The 23,507-nt window shown below is 41.4% G+C and overlaps 1 protein-coding gene across 3 annotated transcripts in view; it reads right to left on the reverse strand.

The window, feature by feature from the left end:
• Positions 1–23,507, reverse strand: part of MCPH1 (microcephalin 1) — a 226,099-nt gene that overhangs the window by 174,170 nt on the left and 28,422 nt on the right. For 2 of the 3 annotated variants that reach the window (XM_034766361.1, XM_034766360.1), the window contains 2 exons: positions 21,079–22,410; positions 12,200–12,312 (listed from right to left, as the gene is read on the reverse strand). In XM_034766361.1, the coding sequence (XP_034622252.1) occupies positions 12,200–12,312; positions 21,079–22,410 (1,445 nt within the window). The remainder of the gene's footprint in view (positions 1–12,199; positions 12,313–21,078; positions 22,411–23,507) is intronic. The other variant, XM_034766362.1, reaches the window with a different exon arrangement.

The following is a 23,507-nucleotide window of genomic DNA, read 5'->3' on the forward strand; positions in this document are numbered from 1 at the left end:
TATACTGCAGAGACACACCCAACCTCCAAATTTGTTCTCTGACTGCTAAATAAAATGCATCCATAATAAAAATTTGCTTGGAACAATAATATTTTACATTTGTTCCTGGCTAAGTTCTGGATGGAAGGTTTGAGGAAGTTAGGCATCTCATCCTCACAGGCCAAGTGGAATTTGTCCAAGCAACATATGCCATCTATTTAATATGCACTACTTTGTCCAAATATTCCCCTACTGGCTGTACCACTAAATCTGGAGAAAGCCACAACCTAGAATGGAATTATTTCAGTGACGAAGGAAATAGGACCACAAGTGCTTTTCATCTACTAAACCAGATGAGAAAGCCAGATAAAAGAACTGAACTTTCCATATTTGCAAAAGGAACAGGAGTACTTGTGGCACCTTAGAGACTAACAAATTTATTTGAGCGTAAATTTTTGTGGGCTACAGCCCACTTCATCAGATGAATAGAATGGAACATACAATAAGATGATATACATATACATACAGAGAACATGAAAAGTTAGAAGTTGCCATACCAACTCTAAGAGGCTAATTAATTAAGATGAGCTTTTATCAGCAAGAGAAAAAAAGCTTTTCTAATGATAATCAAGATGGCCCATTTCAGACAGTTGACAAAAAGGTGTGAGGATACTTAACATGGGGAAATAGATTTAATTTGTGTAATGACCCAGCCACTCCCAGTCTCTATTCAAGCCAAAGTTAATGGTAGCTAGTTTGCATATTAATTCAAGTTCAGCAGTTTCTCGTTGGAGTCTGTTTTTGAAGCTTTTCTGTTGCAAAATTGCCACCTTTAAGTCTGTTACTGAGTGACCAGAGAGGCAGGGAGGGCAAACTTTTTGGCCTGAGGGCCACGTCAGGTTTCGGAAATTGTAGGGCAGGCCAGTTGGGGGAGGTTGTGCCTCCCCAAACAGCCAGGTGTGGCCCGGCCTGGCCCTGCCCCCATCCGACCCCCCCTGCTTCTCACTTCCTGATGGCCTTCCCCCGGACTCCTGCCCCGTCCAACCCTCCCTGTTCCCTGATGCGCCCCCCCCCGGAACCCCTGCCCCATCCACCCTCCCCCCACTCCCTGTCTCCTGACAGCCCTCAGAACCCCCACCCCTGACTGCCCCCAGCCACCCCATCCAACCCCTTCTCTTATTCCTGACTGCCCTCCCGGGACCCCTGCCCCCATTCAACCCCTGTTCCCCGCCTCTGATCGCCCCGACCCCTATCCACCTCCCCGCCCTCTGACCATCACCCCAAACACCCCTGCCCTCTATCCAACCCACCCTGCTCCCTGCCTGCGCTGACTGGAGCACTGGTGGCTGGCAGCGCTACAGCCGCACCATCCGGCTGGAGCCAGCCACATACCGCACAGCACAGAGCACCGGGTCAGACTGAGCTCTGCAGCTGCGTTGCCCCAGAAACTCGCAGCCCTGCCACCGAGAACATTGCGCTGGCGGCGCAGTGAGCTGAGGCTGTGGGGGAGGGGGAAGAGTAGGGGAGGGGCTGGGGGCTAGTTTCCCGTGCCAGGAGCTCAAGGGCCAGGCAGGAGGGTCCCGTGGGCCATAGTTTGCCCACCTCCGTGCCAAGGGTTTGGTCAGGGAATCATTTCTAGTGGCGATCACAGACTAGATAAGTAGTTTGGATTTGTCAAGTCCATTTAAAAGCAAAACAGCATGCAAGAACAATATTCCATTTGTTTAGGGATGCCCTACCCCATCTCCTCTAGATCATGTGCTTGTCTTAGAATCATAGAATAATATTAGGGCTGGAAGAGATCTCAGGAAGTCATTTAGTCCAATCCCCTGCTCAAAGCAGGATAAACATCAACTAAATCATCCCAGCCAGGGCTTTGTCAAGCCAGGCCTTAAAAACCTCTAAGAATGGAGATTCCACCACCTCCCTAGGTAACCCATTACAATACTTCACCACCCTCCTAGTGAAATAGTGTTTCCTAATATCCAACCTAGACCTCCCCCACTGCAACTTGAGACCCTTGCTTCTTGTTCTGTCATCTACCACCACTGAACAGCCTAGCTCCATCCTCTTTTGGAACCCCCCTTCAGGTAGTTGAAGGCTACTATCAAATCCCCCCTCACTCTTCTCTTCCACAGACTAAATAACCCCAGTTCCCTCAGCCTCTCTTTGTAAGCCATGTGCCCCAGCCCCCTAATCATTTTTGCTGCCCTCAGCTGGACTCTCTTCAATTTGTCCACATCCCTTCTGTAGTGGAGGGACCAAAACTGGATGCAATACTCCAGGTTTGACCTCACCAGTGCCAAATCACTTCCCTTGATCTGCTGACAATGCTCCTACTAATACAGTATGCCGTTGGCCTTCTTGGCAACAAGGGCACGCTGCTGACTCACATCCAGCTTCTTGTCCACTGTAATCTCCAGGTCCTTTTCTGCAGGGCTGCTGCTTAACCAGTTGGTCCCCAGCCTGTAGTGGTGCATGGGATTCTTCCTTCCTAAGTGCAGAACTCTGCACTTGTCCTTGTTGAACCTCATCAGATTTTTTTTGGCCCAATCCTCCAATTTGTCTAGGTCACTCTGAACCCCATCTCTACCCTCCAGCATATCTACCTTCCCCCAGCTTAGTATCATCTGTGAACTTGCTGAAGGTGCAATTCATCCCATCATCCAGATCATTAATAAAGATGTTGAACAAAACTAGCCCCAGGACCAACCTCTGGGGCACTTACCAGCTCCCAAGCCTCTGCCAGTGGCTCTGAACTAAGGCACATACTTTCAGTGTTCACTGTTGTATTTTAGAAATCAAGTACTTCAATGACCAGGTCCATAACACAGAACTATGTGGATCAGGATGAAATAGCCAAGAATCAGGTCAATTTCACTCTGTTGTAGCTTAGGAAAACTATGATCAGGGTCCTGTATTTCAGAGCACAATGACATCAAAATCCAGGGCATTTATTTTATCACCATGAAATGTCTTTCATTTCCAATTCTTCACCTTCCCACACATAAATGTATGACTGTCTCACAGTTGATAACATCCATTGACAACATTCATCAGTTATTCTCAGTGATTTTTAAAATTAAGGAATTATTGTTGCTATACTCTCCAGATAACCCTGCTCTACTTGCTGGACCTCTAATATTGCCCAGCTTGCCAGCCCTACACTTCTGGTTTTTTCTATCCCCTGCCTGCAAACTGACTACCAGACTTAGCTTCTTGACTCCTCTTCCTAGCTCCATGCAGCAGTTAAAGGTATATGCACTGTAATTCAATTAACTCCTCATAGGACACTGGAGAGCAGAGGAAATGACAGAAAGGTGCTGACAGGACAGGGAGACAAAACTAAATGTCAAGTGCTGGCTGCAACAAAATGACAAATTTCACTACAAAAATATTGATTCTGTTGCACCTTGGAAGAATGAAACTCCATGGCCACAGAACAGCAAAGTCCAAAGGGCCTCCCTGTTATTGAGATAACAGGGAGTGCCAAAGAGCTATTATTTCAGACTCTCTTCACACTGTGGGTGGCATCACTGCAATGGTTTACAGTCTGCTCAGACTTTCCATGTTCCCTTTGCAACAACGACGACTAAAAACAACTGTTCTTTTAAAATGAAAACAAATCCTGGAGAACAATTCTGCAGCGAGGGAAGAATTCCATGGCAAGTTCTGCAGTTTCAGAATACACAGAAAATACAGGCATTGGAGTTATTCCTTTGGACAGCCGACCCACAAACAAAGAAGAGTGAGGGCAGAGTAGCATCCCTCCCTCCATAAAAAGATGGAAAGGTAGATCAGCACCATAAATTCCAATCACAGTACCCAAGAGACCGGAGTAGTGGCAGAGGCTCTACACCCTCATAAAAGCCAGGGAAATTTGGAGTGGGAAGAAGAAAATCTTGGTAACTTACTTTGTTCTATCTGTTATTACTTGAAACTACTTAAATCCTACTTTTTATACTTAATAAAATCACTTTTGTTTATTAATGAACCCAGAGTAAGTGATTAATACCTGGGGGAATAAACAGCTGTGCATATCTCCCTATCAGTGTTATAGAGGGAGGACAGTTTATGTGTTTACCCTGTATAAGTTTCGAACAGAATAAAACGGATTTATTTGGGGTTTGGATCCCATTGGGAACTCGGTGTCTGGGTGCTGGAGGCAGGTAACCTGCTGAGCAGTTTTTGGTTAAAACCTGCAGCTTTGGGGGTGTGGACCAGACCTGGGTCTGTGTTGCAGCAGGCTAGTGTGTCTGGCTCAACAAGACAGGGTTCCGGAAGTCCCAAGCAGGCAGGGAAAATGGGCTCAGAGGTAATTCTAGCACGTCAGGTGACAGTCCCAAGGGGGTCTCTGTGACCGAATCCGTCACAGCAGTTTTATGCTCCTACAGCAACAATTTCAATTAAAAAGTTAACACAACTATGACTGGAGCCATACAGAAAAAACCCACCTGCAACCATTAGTTTAATTGTTTAAATATAGGGCATTTAGTTTCCTGGTCCTTTGCAGGGCCGGCTCTAGGGTTTTGACCGCCCCAAGCAGCCAAACCAAAAAAAAAAAAAAAAAAAAAGCTGCGATCGCGATCTGTGGCTGCAATTTGGCGGGAGGTCCTTCACTCCAAGCAGGAGTGAGGGACCGTCCGCCGAATTGCCGCCGAACAGCTGGACGTGCTGCCCCTCTCCGAAGTGGCCACCCCAAGCACCTGCTTGGTAAGCTGGTGCCTGGAGCTGGCCCTGGTCCCTTGACAGCTGAATCTGTCCAGCTGGCTTGTTTGACTTGATAGTTTGTTGGTTTCGAGTTAATACACCACCACTATAGGAATGTGCTTTATAAATATAAAAAATGAAATTTAAAAGCTGACATAACTGCCAATTGAGTTATTTAAAGCCACAGTTTGTGTGTGTAAACAGCTTCAGCTTTAAAAGTCAGTTTCTCCCTCTGTTGGAGTTTGCACCCCCATGAATATTAATATTTCTTCACCCATCCCCAACAATGGCAGCACACCTCATGTTAAAAAGCTATCAGTCAAATGTTGCAGTTTGCATTAAGGCAAAACTGCCACTCATTTCAAAGCTAATGAACCTGCAGCATCAAGCACCTTTTATGTTTTCTGTAATGGAGAGAGGCCCAACTATTTAAATAAGTGTAATATACAAAATAAGTAAAATAAATCTTAACAGATTCCCTTCAACCTACAGTATGCATCCATAAAGAAGTGGTTAATTTGAATGAATAAAGACATAAAAATACAAATTAATTCACTTAATAAAAGTGTTATATTACTAATACAAAAATTATGTCAATTGCTAATGAAATGGAAAAAGGAAATCTCTTGTTCAGAGTGATTTACAACAATCTTCAAGAGCTGTATGGATATAATTTAGAATGCTGTTCGTAAACCAGAACATTTCCGACATACAGAATTATGCCAGATATCAGTTAGCTTTCAAAGAATATTCATTTTCCAAAAGTTAAATATCCCAAATGGGAGGATCTCATCAGCAGTTGCTTTTCTTCTTGGTAGTTTTCATGCCAAAAGGGGAACAGGTTCAGTTTTACACTGACTCATCACCAAAGCAGCTGCAGCCCACTGAATTGCTTTGGGTTTCTGGCATGCTAATTACAACCTCAAAATAACAAGTAGGTACCCAACAACAGTAACTAAACTTTCAGTTGTTTACCATAGAGGCTACATTTTACCACTGATCTTTGTGCAAGCCTCCACTAATATCACTGTGAGTTCTACTGTAAATTAAGGATACTAATGTAGCCTATAAGTTTATATTTATGGTCCAGGAGATAAAGTAAAGAATTTGCTCCCTCTGTAGAAGTCGTAAGACACCCTGGGATAGGTGGTAAAAAAGCAAACAAGTTGATAAGTGTATTAATATCTTAAAGTGGTAAACAGTGGTAAGATAATTGTATACAGGAATTTTGCTGGGAATGGGATACTCTATAGACCAGTGGTTTTCAACCAGGGCTCTGAGGCCCCCAGCAGGTTTGAGGGGAGCCAACAAGCAGGCCCAGCATTAGACTCGCTGGGGCCCAGGACAGAAAGCTGAAAGCCCACTGCATGGGGCTGAAGTCCTGGGCCCTAAGCCTCACCACCTAGGGCTGCAGCTGAAGCCTGAGCAATGTAGTTTCGCAGGGGCCCCTCTAGCATGGGGACCCAAGCAATTGCCCTGCTTGCTACCCCTTAACACTGACCCTGGCTTTTATATGCAGAAAACCAGTTATTGTGGCACAGGTGGGCCGTGGAGTTTTTATAGCATATTGGAGGGGCCTCAAAAAGAAAAAGGTTGAGAACCCCCACTCTAGATTATACCTATAGCATTTCTGAAATTTATAGATTCACAGATAAGGTCAGAAGGATCCACTGAGATCTAGTTCAGCGGTTCTCAACCCGTGGCCCACGAGCCGCATGCGGCCCAATTAGCACACAGCTGCAACCCAACTGTGTGCTAAAGGCCGCCGGGCTGCACAGTGGGGTCCAGGTTCCTGCCTGCCTGGCGCAGTGGGTCCGGGCTGCCCAGCACGGTGGGGGTCTGGGATCGGGACTGCTGGCTAAGCCAGCCCCTCAGAGTCCGGGGCCACCATCCAGCCCCACAGGGTCCAGGGCCGCCACCCAGCCCTGCAGAGGCAGGGGTCCAGGTTTGGGACTGCTCTCGTGCTTTTAGCCATGCAGCAGCCAAGCCATCAGGTGCAGCACTGCCAAATTTGGGTGCAAAGGAATGCCATAGTTCTGAAAGAGTAGATCCAGCCAGAGCGGCAGTCGCAGCGGGGCGGCCACTGAGAGGTCCAGCAGTGTGCCGAACCAGCGTTGACGAGGCCAAACTGGGATTGTTAGGATAACCTTTGCCTTGTCCTGTATGATCTTCACAAGGAACCTGTGGATTAATGGCACCGGTGGGAAGGCGTACATTAGAGCCCACAACCATGGGAGCAAAAAGGCATCTGATAGGGAGCCCCTGTCGATCCCCTGAATCGAGAAGAATACGTGGCACATTCTGTTCTGTTCTGCCAGAACAAGTCCACCCAGGGAGTCCCCCACCTTCGGAAGATCACACTGACCACCTCTGGATGGAGAGATCATTTGTGGCGAGACCAGAAGGTTGTGCTGAGGCGATCTGCCACCACATTCCTGGTTCTGGGGAAGTGTGCAGCCATGAGATGAAGGGCATACTGCACACACAAATCCCAGATAGAGAGCTTCTTGATGAAAGACTGATGACCGGACTCTGCCTTGCTTGTTGATGTAAAACACTGTGGCCTTGTCCATCAGAATCTGCACCACCTTACCTTTCAGGTAAGGCAGGAAAGCCTGGCAGGCCAAGCGATCGTCTCAGGACCAACAGCCTTGCATACTGAGATTGCCCTGGTGGGCTCCCCAACCAAGGTCCGAGGCATTGAAGACCAGGATCAGCGACAGGGACGGGGCAGCAAAGGGACCCTTCAACACTGATCCGGGGTCCAGCCATCCATTCCAGAGACAACTGTATGTGACCTGGCACCCAGACCACCCAGTCCAGATTGTGCCTGTTGGGGATGTAACCACGCTTGCAGTGGTCTGAGGTGGAGCTGGGCGTGACGGACCACGTAAGTACAGACGGCTATGTGACCTAACAACCTGAGGCACATATGGGAGGTGGTGAACAGGTGGGTTCTCACAGGCAAGATCAGGTCTGACATGGCTTGGAAACAGGCCTCTGGGAGAAAGGCTCTGGCCCACATGGTGATGAGGATCATTCCTATAAACTCTATCCGTTGTACCGGTATCAGGGTTGATTTCTTTTTGTTTATTATCAGGCCCAGATCGTGGCAGGTGGAACACAGATCGAGGCTCCTTCAAACCTGATCCCAAGATCTGCCCTTGATGAGCCAGTCGTCAAGGTATAGATAAACCTGGACCTCTTGACGCGTCAGGTAAGTGGCCACCGGCACCATACATTTTGTGAACACTCGCGGGGCCAACAAGAATCCAAAGCGTAGCACCGTGAATTGGAAATGGCACTGGCCCACCACAAAATGGAGAAACAGTTTGGGCCCTTGGAAGATGGAGATATGAAAGTATGCGTCCTTCAAGTCAAGGGTGATGTACCAGTCTCCCAGATCCAGGGAGGGAATGAGGCAGGCCAGGCAGACTATGCAAAACTTCAACTTTTTGAGATACTTGTTGAGGTGTCGCAGGTCAAAAATGGGTCTTAGGCCCCCTTTCATTTCCGAATTAAGAAATAGTGGGAGTAGAACTCTTTTCCCCTCATGTCCCGGGGGACTCCTCCACTGCTCCCAGTCATAGGAGGTTTTCCACTTCTTGAACGAGGAGTTGCTCGTGGGAAGGGTCCCTGAAGAGGGACGGGGAAGGGAAGGAAGGCCGAAAATTGCAGGGTGTCATCCAGAGATATTATGCCGAGCACCCAGCAGTCTGAGGTTACTCGCGACCAAGCCGACTGGAAGGGATGCACGTGGTTGAGGAATGACTAGGGTTGTGGATCCTGAGGCTTGACTGGGCACCATCCTTGAGCATACCCTCAAAATGAGTGCTTCTGGCCCCCTTGGTGTTTTGAGGAGCCTGGCTGGATGGGTGAATGGGAGACAGAGGGGCAACGGTGACAGCTGAACACCAGGTCTATCTCTTTTCTTAGAGGAGCCCTGCCAGGGAAGCCAAGGCCTAGATCATGGGGGTGGCCTGAACTGCCTCCTCGTTGATTGCGGCATATGCAAACCTAGCGAGCAGAGGGTATCTTGAGTGTCATTGAGTCCATGCAGCCTCGCAGCCATTTGCTCCGAGAAGAGTCCAATCCCGTCAAAGGGGAGGTCCTGAATGGAGGACTGCATCTCCTGGGACAGACCCGCGGATTGAGGCCAGGAACTCCGCCCAATCACCACGGCTGAGGTAACAACCCAGACTGCCAACTCTGCCGCATCCCAGGCCATCCTCCTCGCCACAGCGGTACCCTCCTCCAAAATGGTGGCAAACTCCTGGCCCAGGTCCTCGGGCAGGAAGTCTTTAAACTTCTTTAGGGAGTCCCACAAAATAAAATCTGCCCAATGGGGCTTGATGGTTAGACACTCAAAACTCAAGGCTGACTGTTGAATAAACTTTCCTTCCGAAAAGGTCCAGCTTCTTGCCATCTTTCTTTTTGGGAGTGGAACTCGCCTGCCCTTGCCTGTCCCTTTTATTGGCCACAGAAACGACCAGCAATCCCACGGCAGGTAGGTATACAAGTATTCAAACCCTTTAGCAGGCACGAAATATTCCTTTTCGGCCCACTTGGATGTTGGCGGGATAGAGAATGGGGTTTGCCAGAGGGCCTTGGCTATCTTTAGAACCCTTTCATGCACAGGATATGCGACCTGCGAGGGGGTTGTCGCCGGAAGCACATTGAATAGGTTGTCCAATTGCTCTGTCATTTCCTCCACCTCCAAGCCCAAATTCAAGGCCATACTTCGCAGTAGGGATTGGTGCTCCTTGAAGTCATCGGGTGGGCTGGCCTGCCCAGGCCCCGCAACTGCCTCGTCTGGCAACAATTGTACCACTGGGGGAGGGGCTGGAGCATTATCCCCCTCCTTTGCAGTGGGCATCTGCTCTCTCCCACTCTGCACTTGTCCTTGTTGAACCTCATCAGATTTCTTTTGGCCCAATCCCTCCAATTTGTCTAGGTCACTCTGGACCCTATCCTCCAGTGTATCTACCTCTCCCCCCAGCTTAGTGTCATCTGCGAACTTTGCTGAGGGTGCAATTCATCCCATCATCCAGATCATTAATAAAGATGTTGAACAAAACCGGCACCAGGACCGACCCTTGGGGCACTCCACTTGATACCGGTTGCCAACTAGACATCGAGCAGTTGATCACTACCCGTTGAGCCCGACAATCTAGCCAGCTTTCTATCCATCTTATAGTCCATTCATCCAGTCCATACTTTTTTAACTTGCTGGCAAGAATACTGTGGGAGACCATATCAAAAGCTTTGCTAAAGTCAAGATTTATCACGTCCACCGCTTTCCCAATATTCAGAGCCAGTTATCTCATCATAGAAGGCAATCGGGCTGGTCAGGCATGACTTGCCCTTGGTGAATCCATGTTGACTGTTCCTGATCACCTTCCTCTCCTCCAAGTGCTTCAAAATGGATTCCTTGAGTACCTGCTCCATGATTTTGCTGGGGACTGAAGTGAGGCTCATCATCTGTAGTTCCCCAGGATCTGCATGGGGAAGGCTCCCTAACAATACCTCCCCCCCCCCCCAAAAAAAAATAACTGTTCTGTACTTCTCCCACCCGCACCCAACAACCCTGCAAGTTCACTCCCAGGCTCTTTTCTAGCAATTACTTCCCTCTGCCTCAGCTCCTCTGTTACCCCTGATCCCCCCAAGTTTTTGCTCTGCTTCTGAGGGGTGCAGGAAATATATTTCTGTTTACATTAATTACTCAAAGTTCTGTATTAATATGCCCTAGTAAGGAATCTATTTGTCAAAAACATTTCCTGAATCTTTTTTGTTGTCTGCATTGTTACAGACATATTTGCTGACGGGTATCTTGAAATAAAATTAGCAAAATAACTGAAACTGGCATGTTATATTGCTATTCTGTTCTGGCTGGGAAAGAGCAACAGATACTGCACTTTGCAGAGATCTACCTCTCACCTAGACAGTACAGGTATCATTGATGTTCAACACTAATGAAGAAGGAGCGAGGGCTGGAAACACAATTCTTGAATCCCAGTTAATATAGTGACAACCTTTTCACTTTTGAAAAAGTATTAAAATCAATTATCATTCAAAATACTTCTTATGGGAGTCCTGATTCTAAACCAACTTTTGAAGGAAAATTAACTGTAGTTTATACTGTTTTCCAGACTGTTTTTTTTACAGGCTAAATAATAATTTGAGCAGATCACATTTCAAAATGAGTATCTAACTACAGTAGCAGGATCAAACACAGCCTTATACAACTGGAATTCTGCAGAACCACTCTTGGTTTCAATTAGACAGGAAGCAACAGCAATTTATAAACTTTTGAAAGAGCCTTGTAAATTAGTATTGTGATAAGACTGGATTCCACTAATACTGCTTGTATATTGAGTTATGTAAAATGCTTAATACTAAACAAAAAAAAGTTAAGATAAACAAGGATCCCAAAACAGACAAGAGCAATGAGATAAAATGGGAACTATTGTATACACTTGTGGTAGTAAACAGTTTACACAGACTAAAGATGAATGAATCAGTGACAAAGAATTCATGCGTCTGACGAAGTGGGTATTCACCCACGAAAGCTTATGCTCCAATACATCTGTTAGTCTATAAGGTGCCCCAGGACTCATTGTTGCTTTTTACAAATCTGATACAATAGCAATGATTGAGATTCTGTAAGTAGTCCGAACAAAGGTTGAATGGTGATATTTTCTGGGGGTGCAATACAGAGTCAAATTTTTGTGGCAAATCATGAGATGGTTCTGACTAAATTCTTCAAAATAGTGGACCAGAAATCTCGAAATATAGCAACAGCCGTGATTTTAGCAAGTCTGTTCTCTTTCTTTTTAAAGAGAATCTGTCTGTGAACAGTTAAAAGAATCAAGTAGCATAAAGGCAGGAACCATTGGTCCATCTAGTCCAGCAACCTGCTGCCAAGAGTGGCATTTAATTTGGAAGCTCTCCAATAATTGCACCTACTTAATATTTCAATGTAGAAGGAAAATAGGTCTTTTGACCAGCAGATCTCTCTGAAATTCTTTAGACAGACATCCATTGAAACACGGGCTAGCTTTCTATCCTACTTTAGCTGGTTTATACTTCATCTCTCTGGGTGATTTTGTCCGCAAGAAACTTCAGCCATCTTTATCTTCATTCTGCCAGGTGGTACATAGTATGTAAATTTACTTTTACCAGTTATATTTGCTGCTAATCACAATATAAATGCTAAAAATATCACAATTAGTAGTTCTCTGATAAAGAGAAGCTTAAGGCATGTTTTCAAGTCATATTCTAAATACACTGACAATCATATGATGTAGTTCATACATTGTCAAGCCTCACTAGAGTAGGCCTGTCTAGGCCTTCCTATTCAATATTCACCCAAAATGTAAACAAAAAAATGACAGAAAATTCAATAGATCATTTTGCATTGCATACTGAGGAAAGTTTTATTTTTTAAAGGTGTTAAAATCATATATTACATATAAAAAATGGTCTTGACATTGTGTCTATGTAGACTGACCTTTTTGATTCTCCCAGTTTTCTTTGATTCCCCACTGGGCTTATTCTTGTTCTCATTAAAAACTTCACAAGAGACATCTGTAGCCTCACATACTGAAATTTCATTTTCAATACCTAGAAACCAAGTGCATCAAAAGTTTAGATCCTTGCGGAGAAAGCAAGGTGCAATCTGGTTAAAAAAAAAATCTAAAAAAAGTTTTTGGAAGTCTTTTCACCCAAGTACCAACAAATACAACTAAAACATTTTCAAAATATCATTTGCATATTAATATTTGTGCTGTTTACTTTTCTATTTCACTCAAACTATGACAGTGCATTTACACTCCTATGTCTCTGGTTTAGCCTCACAATTTCTAGTCTCATGCACAGTGGCACAATGATACAGTATGTGGACTTTCAAAACACACAAGGGCATTTTTATTTAGAAAAGTATTCAGAATTTCTTTGTATCCACACAAAGCCTAAATTTGGGGACATAAAGCACTGATGTTTGAATTTTTCCTTATACATCAATGTTTATTAGCCTACTTAAAATGAATTGGTGGTATCAGGCCTATTGTCAAGTCATACCCCTCCAACACAATTGGCACCTTGTCATCAGGTAGAGGACTAAATGGGCATGGAGCGTAGCTACTACCCTAAATATGGCCCTCCGGAAAAGGATAAGCATGCACTGTCATTGCCTGTGCTGTATCTGTTCTGTGATTTAATAACTTTCAGTCTCCAGGGCTGTCAAAACTACTTTTGAGAAGTTAATTTGTGTGATTAAGATGTATATACTTTGATCAATCTTTTGATAAACGCATGTTTAATTACTGAAGATTTAACTAGGTCATTATTGCCAATTTAGTTTACTCGAGACATTGCACAATTTTTCATTTCAAAATGTTAATGTCTTGTTAAAGAAAGTTTAGTGCACCAGGTGTTTGAAATTCAACTTCCCCCAAATAAGCTGATTTTCCATTTCTTTTAGAGGATAAAATACGAAAGTGTATTAAATCAATATTCATGAATATAACTGCATTTAAAACTTGAACAAGCAAAATGAATCATATACATGATTTTTTTTTAAAAATCTTCATTACTAAAATATAAAACTTTCTAATTCTCTATCAACTATCCAAGAACACCCAAGCATTTTAAAAAATGACTTTTTAAAAGGACAAAAAAGTGGCAAGTAATTTAAGAACAAAAAAGTGTCCTTTATCCATTATTAGAATTTAAATGTTTTCAGTTTTAATCTAGTTAAGTATTCTACCATTTCTTCTATTTAATGTGTGCACCTTACTCATTATTATATGATAAAATCAAAATAAGAAGTTTCATTTGGATTTAGAGTGTCACATTCTAGTTCTAATGGAACAGAAAAAAGCTGATGAGTTTTAATTCCAACACTGCAGAGTAGTATTTATATAATGAAAATTCTCACTCATTCATGAAGGCATATACCTTAATATTACATTTCAGGTAAAATCCTTTCGTATGCAAGAGTTAAAATTGGGATTTAATTTAAATTAAAGTGTCCTTTTAAACGCAGAGTACCAATTATATAGCTTTAGCATATTGGTTTTTTATATATATCATTTGAATTACATTTGTGCCTACTGGCCCCGGTTATAGACCAGGATTCCATCAGGCAAGGCACTGTATATAAAACTATAAAAGTAGGGCTGTCGATTAGTCGCAATAAACTCACACGATTAACTCAAAAAATTAATCACTCTGTTAAACAATAGAATACCAATTGAAATTTATTTAAATATTTTTGGATGTTTTTCTACATTTTCAAATATATTGATTTCTATTACAATACAGAATACAATACAGTGCTCACTTTATATTATTTTTATTACAAATATTTGCACTGTAAAAATGATAAACAAAATAAAAGTATTTTTCAATTCACATCATACAAGTACCATAGTGAAATCTCTTTATTGTGAAAGAGTAACTTACAAATGTAGATTTATTTTTTTTTGTTACATAACGGCACTCAAAAACAAAAAAATGTAAAATTTTAGAGCCTACAAGTTCACTCAGTCCTACTTCTTGTTCAGCCACTCAGTAAGACAAACAAGCTTAGTGCTGCCTGCTTCTTATTTACAATGTCACCTGAGAGTGAGAACAGGCGTTCGCATGTCACTTTTGTAGCCGGCGTTGCAAGGTATTTACGTGCCAGATATGCTAAACATTCGTATGCTCCTTCATGCTTCAGCCACCATTCCAGAGGACATGCTTCCATGCTGATGATGCTCGTTGAAAAAATAGTGCATTAATTAAATTTGTGACTAAACTCCTTGGGGGAAGAATTGTATGTCTCCTGCTCTGTTTTACCCGTATTCTGCATATATGTCATGGTCTCGGATGATGACCCAGCACATGTTGTTCATTTTAACAACACTTTCACAGCAGATTTGACAAAATGCAAAGAAGGTACCAATGTGAGATTTCTAAAAATAGCTACAGCACTCAACCCAAGGTTTAAGAATTTGAAGTGCCTTCCAAAATCTGAAAGGGATAGGGTGTGGAGCATGCTTTCAGAAGTCTTAAAAGAGCAACACTCTGATGAGGAAACTACAGAACCCGAACCACCAAAAAAAAAAAAAAAAAAAAAAAAAAAAAAAATCAAATTGCTAGTGGCATCTGATTCAGATGATGAAAATGAACATACATCGGTCTGCTCTGCTTTGCATTGTTATAGAGCAAAATCCGTCATCAGCATAGAGTACATTCTCTGGAATGGTGGTTGAAGATGAATGGACATACGAATCATTAGCCCATCTGGCATGTAAATATCTTGTGACACTGGCTACTACAGTGCCATGAGAACTCCTGTTCTCACTTTCAGGTAACACTGTAAACAAGAAGTGGGCAACATTATCTCCTGTAAATTGTAACCAAACTTATTTGTCTGAGCGATTGGCTGACGTAGGACTGAGTGGACTTGTAAGCTCTAAAGTTTTACATTGTTTTATTTTTGAATGCAGTTTTTCTGTACATAATTCTACATTTGTAAGTTCAACTTTCATGATAAAGAGATTGCACTACAGTACTTGTATTAGATGAACTGGAAAATACTATTTCTTTTATTTTTTACTGTGAAAATATTTTTAATAAAATAAATATAAAGTGAGCACTGTACACTTTGTATTCTGTGTGGTACTTGAAATCAATAGATTTGAAAATGTATAAAACATCCAAAAATATTTAAATAAATGGTATTCTATTATTGTTTAAGAGTGCAATTAATCGCGATTAATTATTTTAATCGCTTGACAGCCCTATATAAAATATTTATTTACAAGTAAAGGATTAAAAACATTAAAAAATATAAGATGTAGCTGTGTGACGGGGTATATGTAGCCCACACTGGCCCACCTGGAATTGACCACACAGTGGGTTGAAGAGGCCAGGCCCCCTTGCCCCTGCTGGGCATGCTCTAGCTGGAAGCAGGATATACAAGGTAGTAGCCCTGCTCAGTCTGGACTGACTGAGGAGAAGAGTGGACGTATGCTGCAGGCTCCTGCCAGAGAACTGCTAGAGTTCCAGACTTCCGAGGCTGAAGACACGGCATCTGAGCTGGAACTCCCCTCAACCACAAGGGATCAGAGTGACAGGAGGTCACTACCCTCAAGGGAACTGACGGAGCCAGAATCAAGGGTAGGAGGCAGCCCAGGGAATACAAAGATTAAAATGGGAAACCGAGCCTGAATCCAGGACTACAGGTTTCATAAGGCCCGGGTCAGGACCTGGTAGGGTAGGGTGAGCCTAGGGCCCCCTATCCTGCCCCACATTTACTGCTGGGTGCAGGCACATGTAGGGCGGACATGACTGGCCAAGGGCAGCTCCAATGACTCTGGGCACTAGGCCAAACTGTCCTGGGAGCAAGGGTGGCCCTATGGATTCTGGCCACTAGGCCAAGCTGCCTAAAGACAGAGAGCACCCTAGTGACTCTTGCCATTTGAGCCATAGCTACTCCTTTAATTGTCTGCCTCAACTTGACACCCCGTGACAAGCTGTTATATAAACACACACACACACACACACACACACACACAGAGTTATCCGACCTTAAAGTATCTGTGTCTTTACAGAGGTGGAAAAATTAAGGTAGAGAAATTAAGGCTAGCATTTTCAAATTTGTGTCTCTCAAATATCAATAGTACTGAACACCCAGGATGAAAGCCTGGCCCAACTTTTGAAATCTGTGGCAAAACTCCTATTGACTACAAGAGAAGCCAAGTGTCACCCCCTGGAGCTCCCATCCAAGTAAATGGGACTAAAGTCGCTCATTGTCACCGCAAGGAAATAGCAGCCATGAAGAGATTTCAGGACTCTTGATTCTTCAGCCTTGTGATCAATCCACAAGACTATAGGGGACCAGAGAAATTTATAACTTTTGCCATGTAAGAGAATGTACTGTTCCCAAATTCATTATAGATCATCAAAATCACTCACTCCCCAAGTTTGTAATTCAGAAAGACTAAAAATAATGTGAATGAAATCTATGTTCAAGTGTCATCTGAACAATTGAAGAATGTTTAATCTTTCTTAAAATCTATTAATGTTCCATTCCTTGCCTAACCTATCATTTATTGCTGGGGTTTTCAGGTAAATAGCTATAGGAATTAAATAGATCTGGGCAAGTGTTACCATTCTAAACCACAGTAGAACACCAACTTATCTAATCGCTATCCCTATCAAAAAATAAATCACAACCAGACTGATGGAAATTGTATTACTATAAAATGCATAGTTTATTTTGAACTACAAGGAAGTTTTACATAATTCGATAACTAGCAAATCCATTAGGCTTCCCTTATCTCACGGTATATTAATGTTCACTGAAAATAGTGTATACTGCTGCATTTCCATTAACTCTTATTCACAGATGAGAAAACCACTAATTCTCTCCCTTGTGTTCAGCGCAAATCTAAGACCTTGACATAAATGTCACTGATCACAAAGCACTATAAGATGTTAACCATAGTTTTTCTTTTTTTAAAAATTATCAAGGGTAGAAGAATTCTCTACTCCACCAAAACAATTAAGAGACAAGAGGAATCTTATTTTAGGGAGATGTTTTATTTAAGTCTCTTATGGTTACTAATTAATTTCTACTGCTCTTGCATTTGTGCTTCTCCTGCACGTACTGCTCCTAGCAGTAGAGTGAAACGAAGCACTGCCACTTTTATTCCTGCACAGCTCAGGAAGAGACCCGGACAACAGTGGGAACAGAACCCTATAAAAGTGAACTGCTTAGGAAATTGTGCACAGTTTGCAAAGTCAGAGCAGGAGACCTGAATTGTCAGATCCCATATTTCACTTGCATGCAATACCCGTGCACTCACATCTATGGCCACAAATGGTTTGCACATGAAAATTTTATCAACTGCTCACACAAGTCTTAGTGGTGAAAACTAACATGTGCAGGCAAAGACAGAATTGAGGATCCTTTGAAAATAAGTATCCTCTCATTGAGGTCAATGGGAATTTTGCCAATAACTAAAGGAAAGAGAAATATTTGGGGTCAAATCTTTCTCTCTAAGTTTCAAACTCTAGCATAAGAGTATCAGAGCAAAAAAAAAAAAAAATTTTTTTTTCCAAGGGACAAATCTTTTATGCAGAAAGCAGATCAGTTCTGTCATCATGGATATTGGATTACTTTTTGTCTACATGTTTCAGGAGAAAGGTCAAAGGTTTATTAGAGATTTTTTTTCAGCATTTTAAAAAACAGCAGTTTCCTCTCTGCTAGCTCTAATCAATATTTGCATGTAACACTTTCAAACAATTACCTGGAACATAGGAACAAAAATAAAAGTTATTAAACAATTTTGACTATTTCAACATAAACAGCAACAAATAAATTCTCTTGAAATAGAAGGGAATTCACAATCAATCCAAAATAAAAATGAACGCTTTATTTACAAAACATCAATATTTAATAACCACACTGATTCACAGTCTGTTACAATTCTCCACATTAACTAATCTAAAAGTTTAAGTGGGACTTGTGTTTCCATAACTTTATACCTAAACAAATTCAAATCTTATACTTTTCATTATTGCTCCTTCCCTTTCAAATGATTTTAAACAAGGGCTCCCCAAACTCAGGCTCTATTTGATCCTTCAGTGAAATGACAAGACTGACCTTGTGACATCAAAAGCACCGCCAAAGAAAACAGTGACAATGGTAAATGCCAGATAACATCATTAGATCAAGTAGAACTGGAGTAATTGAAAGTTCTTAACCAAAAAACAGATTTTCAAATAGCAGCAGGAGGCAGAAAAATGTAAAGGCTCAGTAAATTGATTATATTTTCAAGTTTGCCAAAGTATGAAAATTCCTCTTTGAGGGAATTAAAGCAGAGTGGCCCCAAAGAGAAGCTCATTTTTGGATTTGGAGCTATAATTTATAAGTTAAAATTCAACTAATATCAAACCAATTGATATAGCTATCTAAGTTTAAAACCACACAAATGGAAAAAGCACCTTTGAGGTCCTTATGCTTATCTTGTAAAAAGAACAAAGCAAAGATGTTAATTTTATGACCATTTTCTAAGCTTGGGTATATGGCACAAAACATATAGATCTCCATAATCATTTAGGTCTAAACTTGAGACAAAAGCTATTTTTCTAAGCTAGTCCAGGGGTTGGCAACCTTTCAGAAGTGGTGTGCCGAGTCTTCATTTATTCACTCTAATTTAAGGTTTTGCGTGCCAGTAATACATTTTAACATTTTTAGAAGGTCTCTTTCTATAAGTCTATAATATATAACTAACCTATTGTTGTATGTAAAGTAAATAAGGTTTTTAAAATGTTTAAGAAGCTTCACTTAAAAGTAAATTAAAATGCAGAGCCCCCCGGATTGGTGGCCAGGACCCGGGCAGTGTGAGTGCCACTGAAAATCAGCTCGCGTGCCACCTTTGGCACATGAGCTATAGGTTGCCTACCCCTGAGCTACACAATTGTGGGGTACTCCAGACCTTAAAATATTGGTACTCATTTTATTAATTAAGCCAAACCAGTAGCGGGAAGTGTAGAGATATCATACCTACAGCTATATTTAAGGTTCTCTGTCAACTTAGGGTTTTTTTCATGATTCATAATCAGCTATGTTTGCTGTGCACTAAAACTTTGCATGAAGTTTTTAATAATAAAATTTAGATGTCATTCTAGCACTCTTTTGTAAAAGTCTAACTAAATTTACAAAATGAAATTAAGCTTATATGAACAAGTTTTTCCCATATTCAAAAGTCAAAAATATCAAATTTTAAAAATAGCATACCCACAACAGACAGTAATTTTTTGCAGGGAAATTCCTTTGGTATCGTATCATACTAGTATATTCTAATACCAGAATGATACTAGCAATTTTTAAACTTGCTTAAATGATTATCCAGTAATAAAAAAAAAAATCTCATGACTGTTAAAAATTAAGCCTGCAACATACTGAAAAACAAATTCTAAGTTGAAATTGGCATTCCATCTATATCTTTTGGACTCACTCTTTCACCTCCATCCACACCAATGGCATGAGTTACAGCAATGCAAGTTTTCAACTTACATTTTTATGGGCATCTCCCCCTGCTAATTTTTAACCGCAATTTTATTTAAAGGTAGTTTTTCTACTGGTGGATTAAAAGGAATATACACATTCCAAATTAAGAACTATATAATATGGACAATTTGTAAAATCACAGTACAATTAACCATGATAATATTGTTTCTTAGGATACACAAGAAAAATGGCACAGGGTATTTATAGTGTGCCAAATACACCTCTACCCCAATATAACGCTGTCCTCGGGAGCCAAAAAATCTTACCGCGTTATAGGTGAAACCGCGTTATATCGAACTTGCTTTGATCCGTCAGAGTGTGCAGTCCCACCCCCCCCCCGGAGCACTGCTTTACCGTGTTATATTCAAATTTGTGTTTGTCATAACTATAAAGGGAAGGGTAACAGCCCTCCTGTGTACAATACTATAAAATCCCTCCTGGCCAGAGACACCAAAATCCTTTTACCTGTAAAGGGTTAAGAAGCTCAGGTAACCTGGCTAACACCTGACCCAAAGGACCAATAAGGGGACAAGATACTTTCAAATCGTGGTGGGGGGGAAGGCTTTTGTTTGTGCTCTTTGTTTTGCGGGTTGTTTGCTCTTGGGACTAAGAGGGACCAGACATCAATCCATGCTCTCCAAATCTTTCTGAACAAGTCTCTCATATTTCAAACTTGTAAATAACAGCCAGGCAAGGCGTGTTAGTTTTATCTTTGTTTTCTCAAATTGTAAATGTTCCTTTTGCTAGAGGGTTTACCTCTGTTTGCTGTAACTTTGAACCTAAGGCTAGAGGAGGTTCCTCTGGGCTCTTTGAATCTGATTACCCTGTAAAGTTATTTTCCATCCTGATTTTACAGAGATGATTTTTACCTTTCTTTCTTTTAATTAAAAGCCCTCTTTTTAAGAACCTAATTGATTTTTCCTTGTTTTAAGATCCAGGTGGATCTGGACTCACTAGGAATTGGAGGGGGGGGGAAGAGGGGGAATGGTTAATTTCTCCTTGTTTTAAGATCCAAGGGTTTGGATCGGTGTTCACCAGGAAATTGGTGGAGAAGTCTCTCAAGGCTACCCGGGGAAGGGTTATAGTACTTGGGAGGGAGATATTCTAGGGGAGAGGTAGACAGAGTTTCCCAAATAACTCAAATAATTTGGGTGGTGGCAGCAAAACCAGATCTAAGCTGGTAGTTAAGCTTAGAGGTTCTCATGCAGATCCCCACATCTGTACCCTACAGTTCAGAGTGGGGAAGGAATCTTGACCGTGTTATATTGGGTCGCGTTGTATCGGGGTAGAGGTGTATCAGGAAAAAGAAATTCACATACTTGGACTGCATTTTTTGAGCAGGATTTCCTTCTTTTCTCCTGTTGATTTTTCTGTATTTGTAGAGTCTGGAAAAGTAAGTGGGTGTTCTTTTGGCTCCACTGCACCCATTTTGCCACTTTTTAAAGAATCTGGTGCCATCAATACAGTATTTTCTTCTGGTAGTCTAGTTTTTGAAAGACATTGTTTTCCTTCAACATGGTAGTCCGTTTTAGAATTTAATTGCCCAAGCATTTTTAATGTATCATGATGCTGCATCTTTGAATTTTCACTTGAATGGAGCAACTTACCAGTAGCTTGAGGGCAACTATTCACGCTAGTTCTGCAGGATATTTTCTGAATATTTTGAGGCAGTTTATTCAGAGGGCTAGAACCCAGGGCTTCTGCAGTCTCAGTGGCTACTCCACCTGACATGCAGTTTAAGGTCACACTTATTGTACTTTCTGAACATTCAGTTATCTTGCAGCCACTCTCTGTTGAAACACCACTTGTCTTAACAGTTCTCTTTCTTTTTTTGATAAGAGCAGTGCACTGTTTATCTGACCCTTCAAACAATCTATCTTGTTTGTGGCTTAAAAAGTCTCTTTTGCAACTCACTTCAGGAGCACTTGGCGATTTCTGCTGAACTTGCAAAGGAAAGTGTCTTACTTGCATTTCACTTTTCTTCAAATTAGAAGGTGAAAAAAAGTCATCATACGAAGCTTCCTCTATGTCTGATGACTTGTTACGTGTGGTCATTGCTACAAGAAACTCATTTTCAGACCCTACCTTACATGACGAGGTGGTCAATTTCATATTATATTTTTCTCTTTTTGGTTTCCCCCTTATTTTGTATCTGACACTACAATCCCTTGTGTCAACAGGAATATTTATGTCAACCAAAGGCATATTAACAGAATCTTCACTGCTCACTAATGAGTCAGACTGATTACCTGTGGTAACTGCAGCAGCTTCCAACTGGACCATTTCTGGGGAAAGAGTGATGTGACTCAAGCCTTTTTCTTGGAGAAAAGAACTTTTGGTTGAAACTGACGCAGAAGTCAGAGTATCTTCACCACTCTGATTTAGGTTAGGGGAGACTTCAGATTTTCTCTTTTTAGGAAATAGTTCACCTTTTAGAGGGTGTTGCAAAATTAGTTTTTTATTTAAATGTTTTCTGTTAGATGATTTTGGAGTTAAGTTCCCTTGGTCACTGCTGGAAAGCAGAGAATACTCTGATGCAGGTGTTGAAACATAAATATCACTTTCAGCTGATGCTGGTTTCTGATTTTTGTATTTACAGTTTCCCCAAATGTCATCAAAACTCGAGTTTAAAGAATCACTGATGTGCTCTTCTGCAAGACATTAAGAACAGAAGTATAAACATTTTAACAAAATGGAATAGTACAAAGTTAAGTTAGTGAAGTATGTAGGAAGTTACTGAAATAAATGTCCAAGGATGTAGCCACTTAACATTCACACGGCTAAGATTTTCACTGAAATGTTGAAAAAATGTATTTCTGTATTTTCTCTCTTAAAATATTCACTTTATAAAGTGTTTGGTGGAAGAATGTGATAATTTTAAAAGAACCTTTTCAGAACTCGAGCAACCCAGGGCTCAGATACAGACTAGAAGAATGTTTGATTATTCTAGAACAGCTTGGAGAAACCTGGCATGTTTTCACTTTTTCCCTACATATCATGTTCATCTGTGTCTGGTAATTCTGTTATTTACTATATAGATTCAACCAGTTTGCATAGTAATGAAGTTATGCTTACCAGCCTGTAATTGCCTATAAGGCTGTCAAATTCATGATAGTTAACTCAAGAGATTAACTCAAAACAAACTAACTCGATTAAAAAATTAATCATGATTAATCACAGTTTTAATCACAAATTTAAATTGGTATTTTATTATTATTACAAATATTTTTGGATGTTTTTCTACATTTTCAAATATGTTAATTTCAATTACAACACAGAACACAAAGTGTACAGTGCTCACTTTATATTATTTTTTATTATAAATATTTGCCCTGTAAAAAACAAAAATAGTATTTTTCAATTCACCTCATACAAGTACTATAATGCAATCTCTTTACATGAGAGTGCAAGTTACAAATGTAGATTTTTTTTTGTTACATAACTGCACTCCAAAACATAACAATGTCAAACTTTCGAACCTGCAAGTCCATTCAGTCCTACTTCATATGTTCAGTCAATTGCTAAGACAAACAGGTTTCATTATATTTAAGGGAGATAATGCTGCCTGCTTCTTATTTACAATGTCACCTGAAAGTGAGAACAGGTTTTCACATGGCATTTTTGTAACCCGCATTGCAAGGTATTTACGTGCCAATATGCTAAACATTCATATGCGCCTTCGTGCTTCGGCCACCATTCCAAAGGACATGCCTCAATGCTGATGACACTCGTTAAAAAAAATGCGTTA

The sequence above is a fragment of the Trachemys scripta genome, chromosome 3 (genome assembly GCF_013100865.1).
Source record: "Trachemys scripta elegans isolate TJP31775 chromosome 3, CAS_Tse_1.0, whole genome shotgun sequence".
Lineage (NCBI taxonomy): Eukaryota > Metazoa > Chordata > Testudines > Emydidae > Trachemys > Trachemys scripta.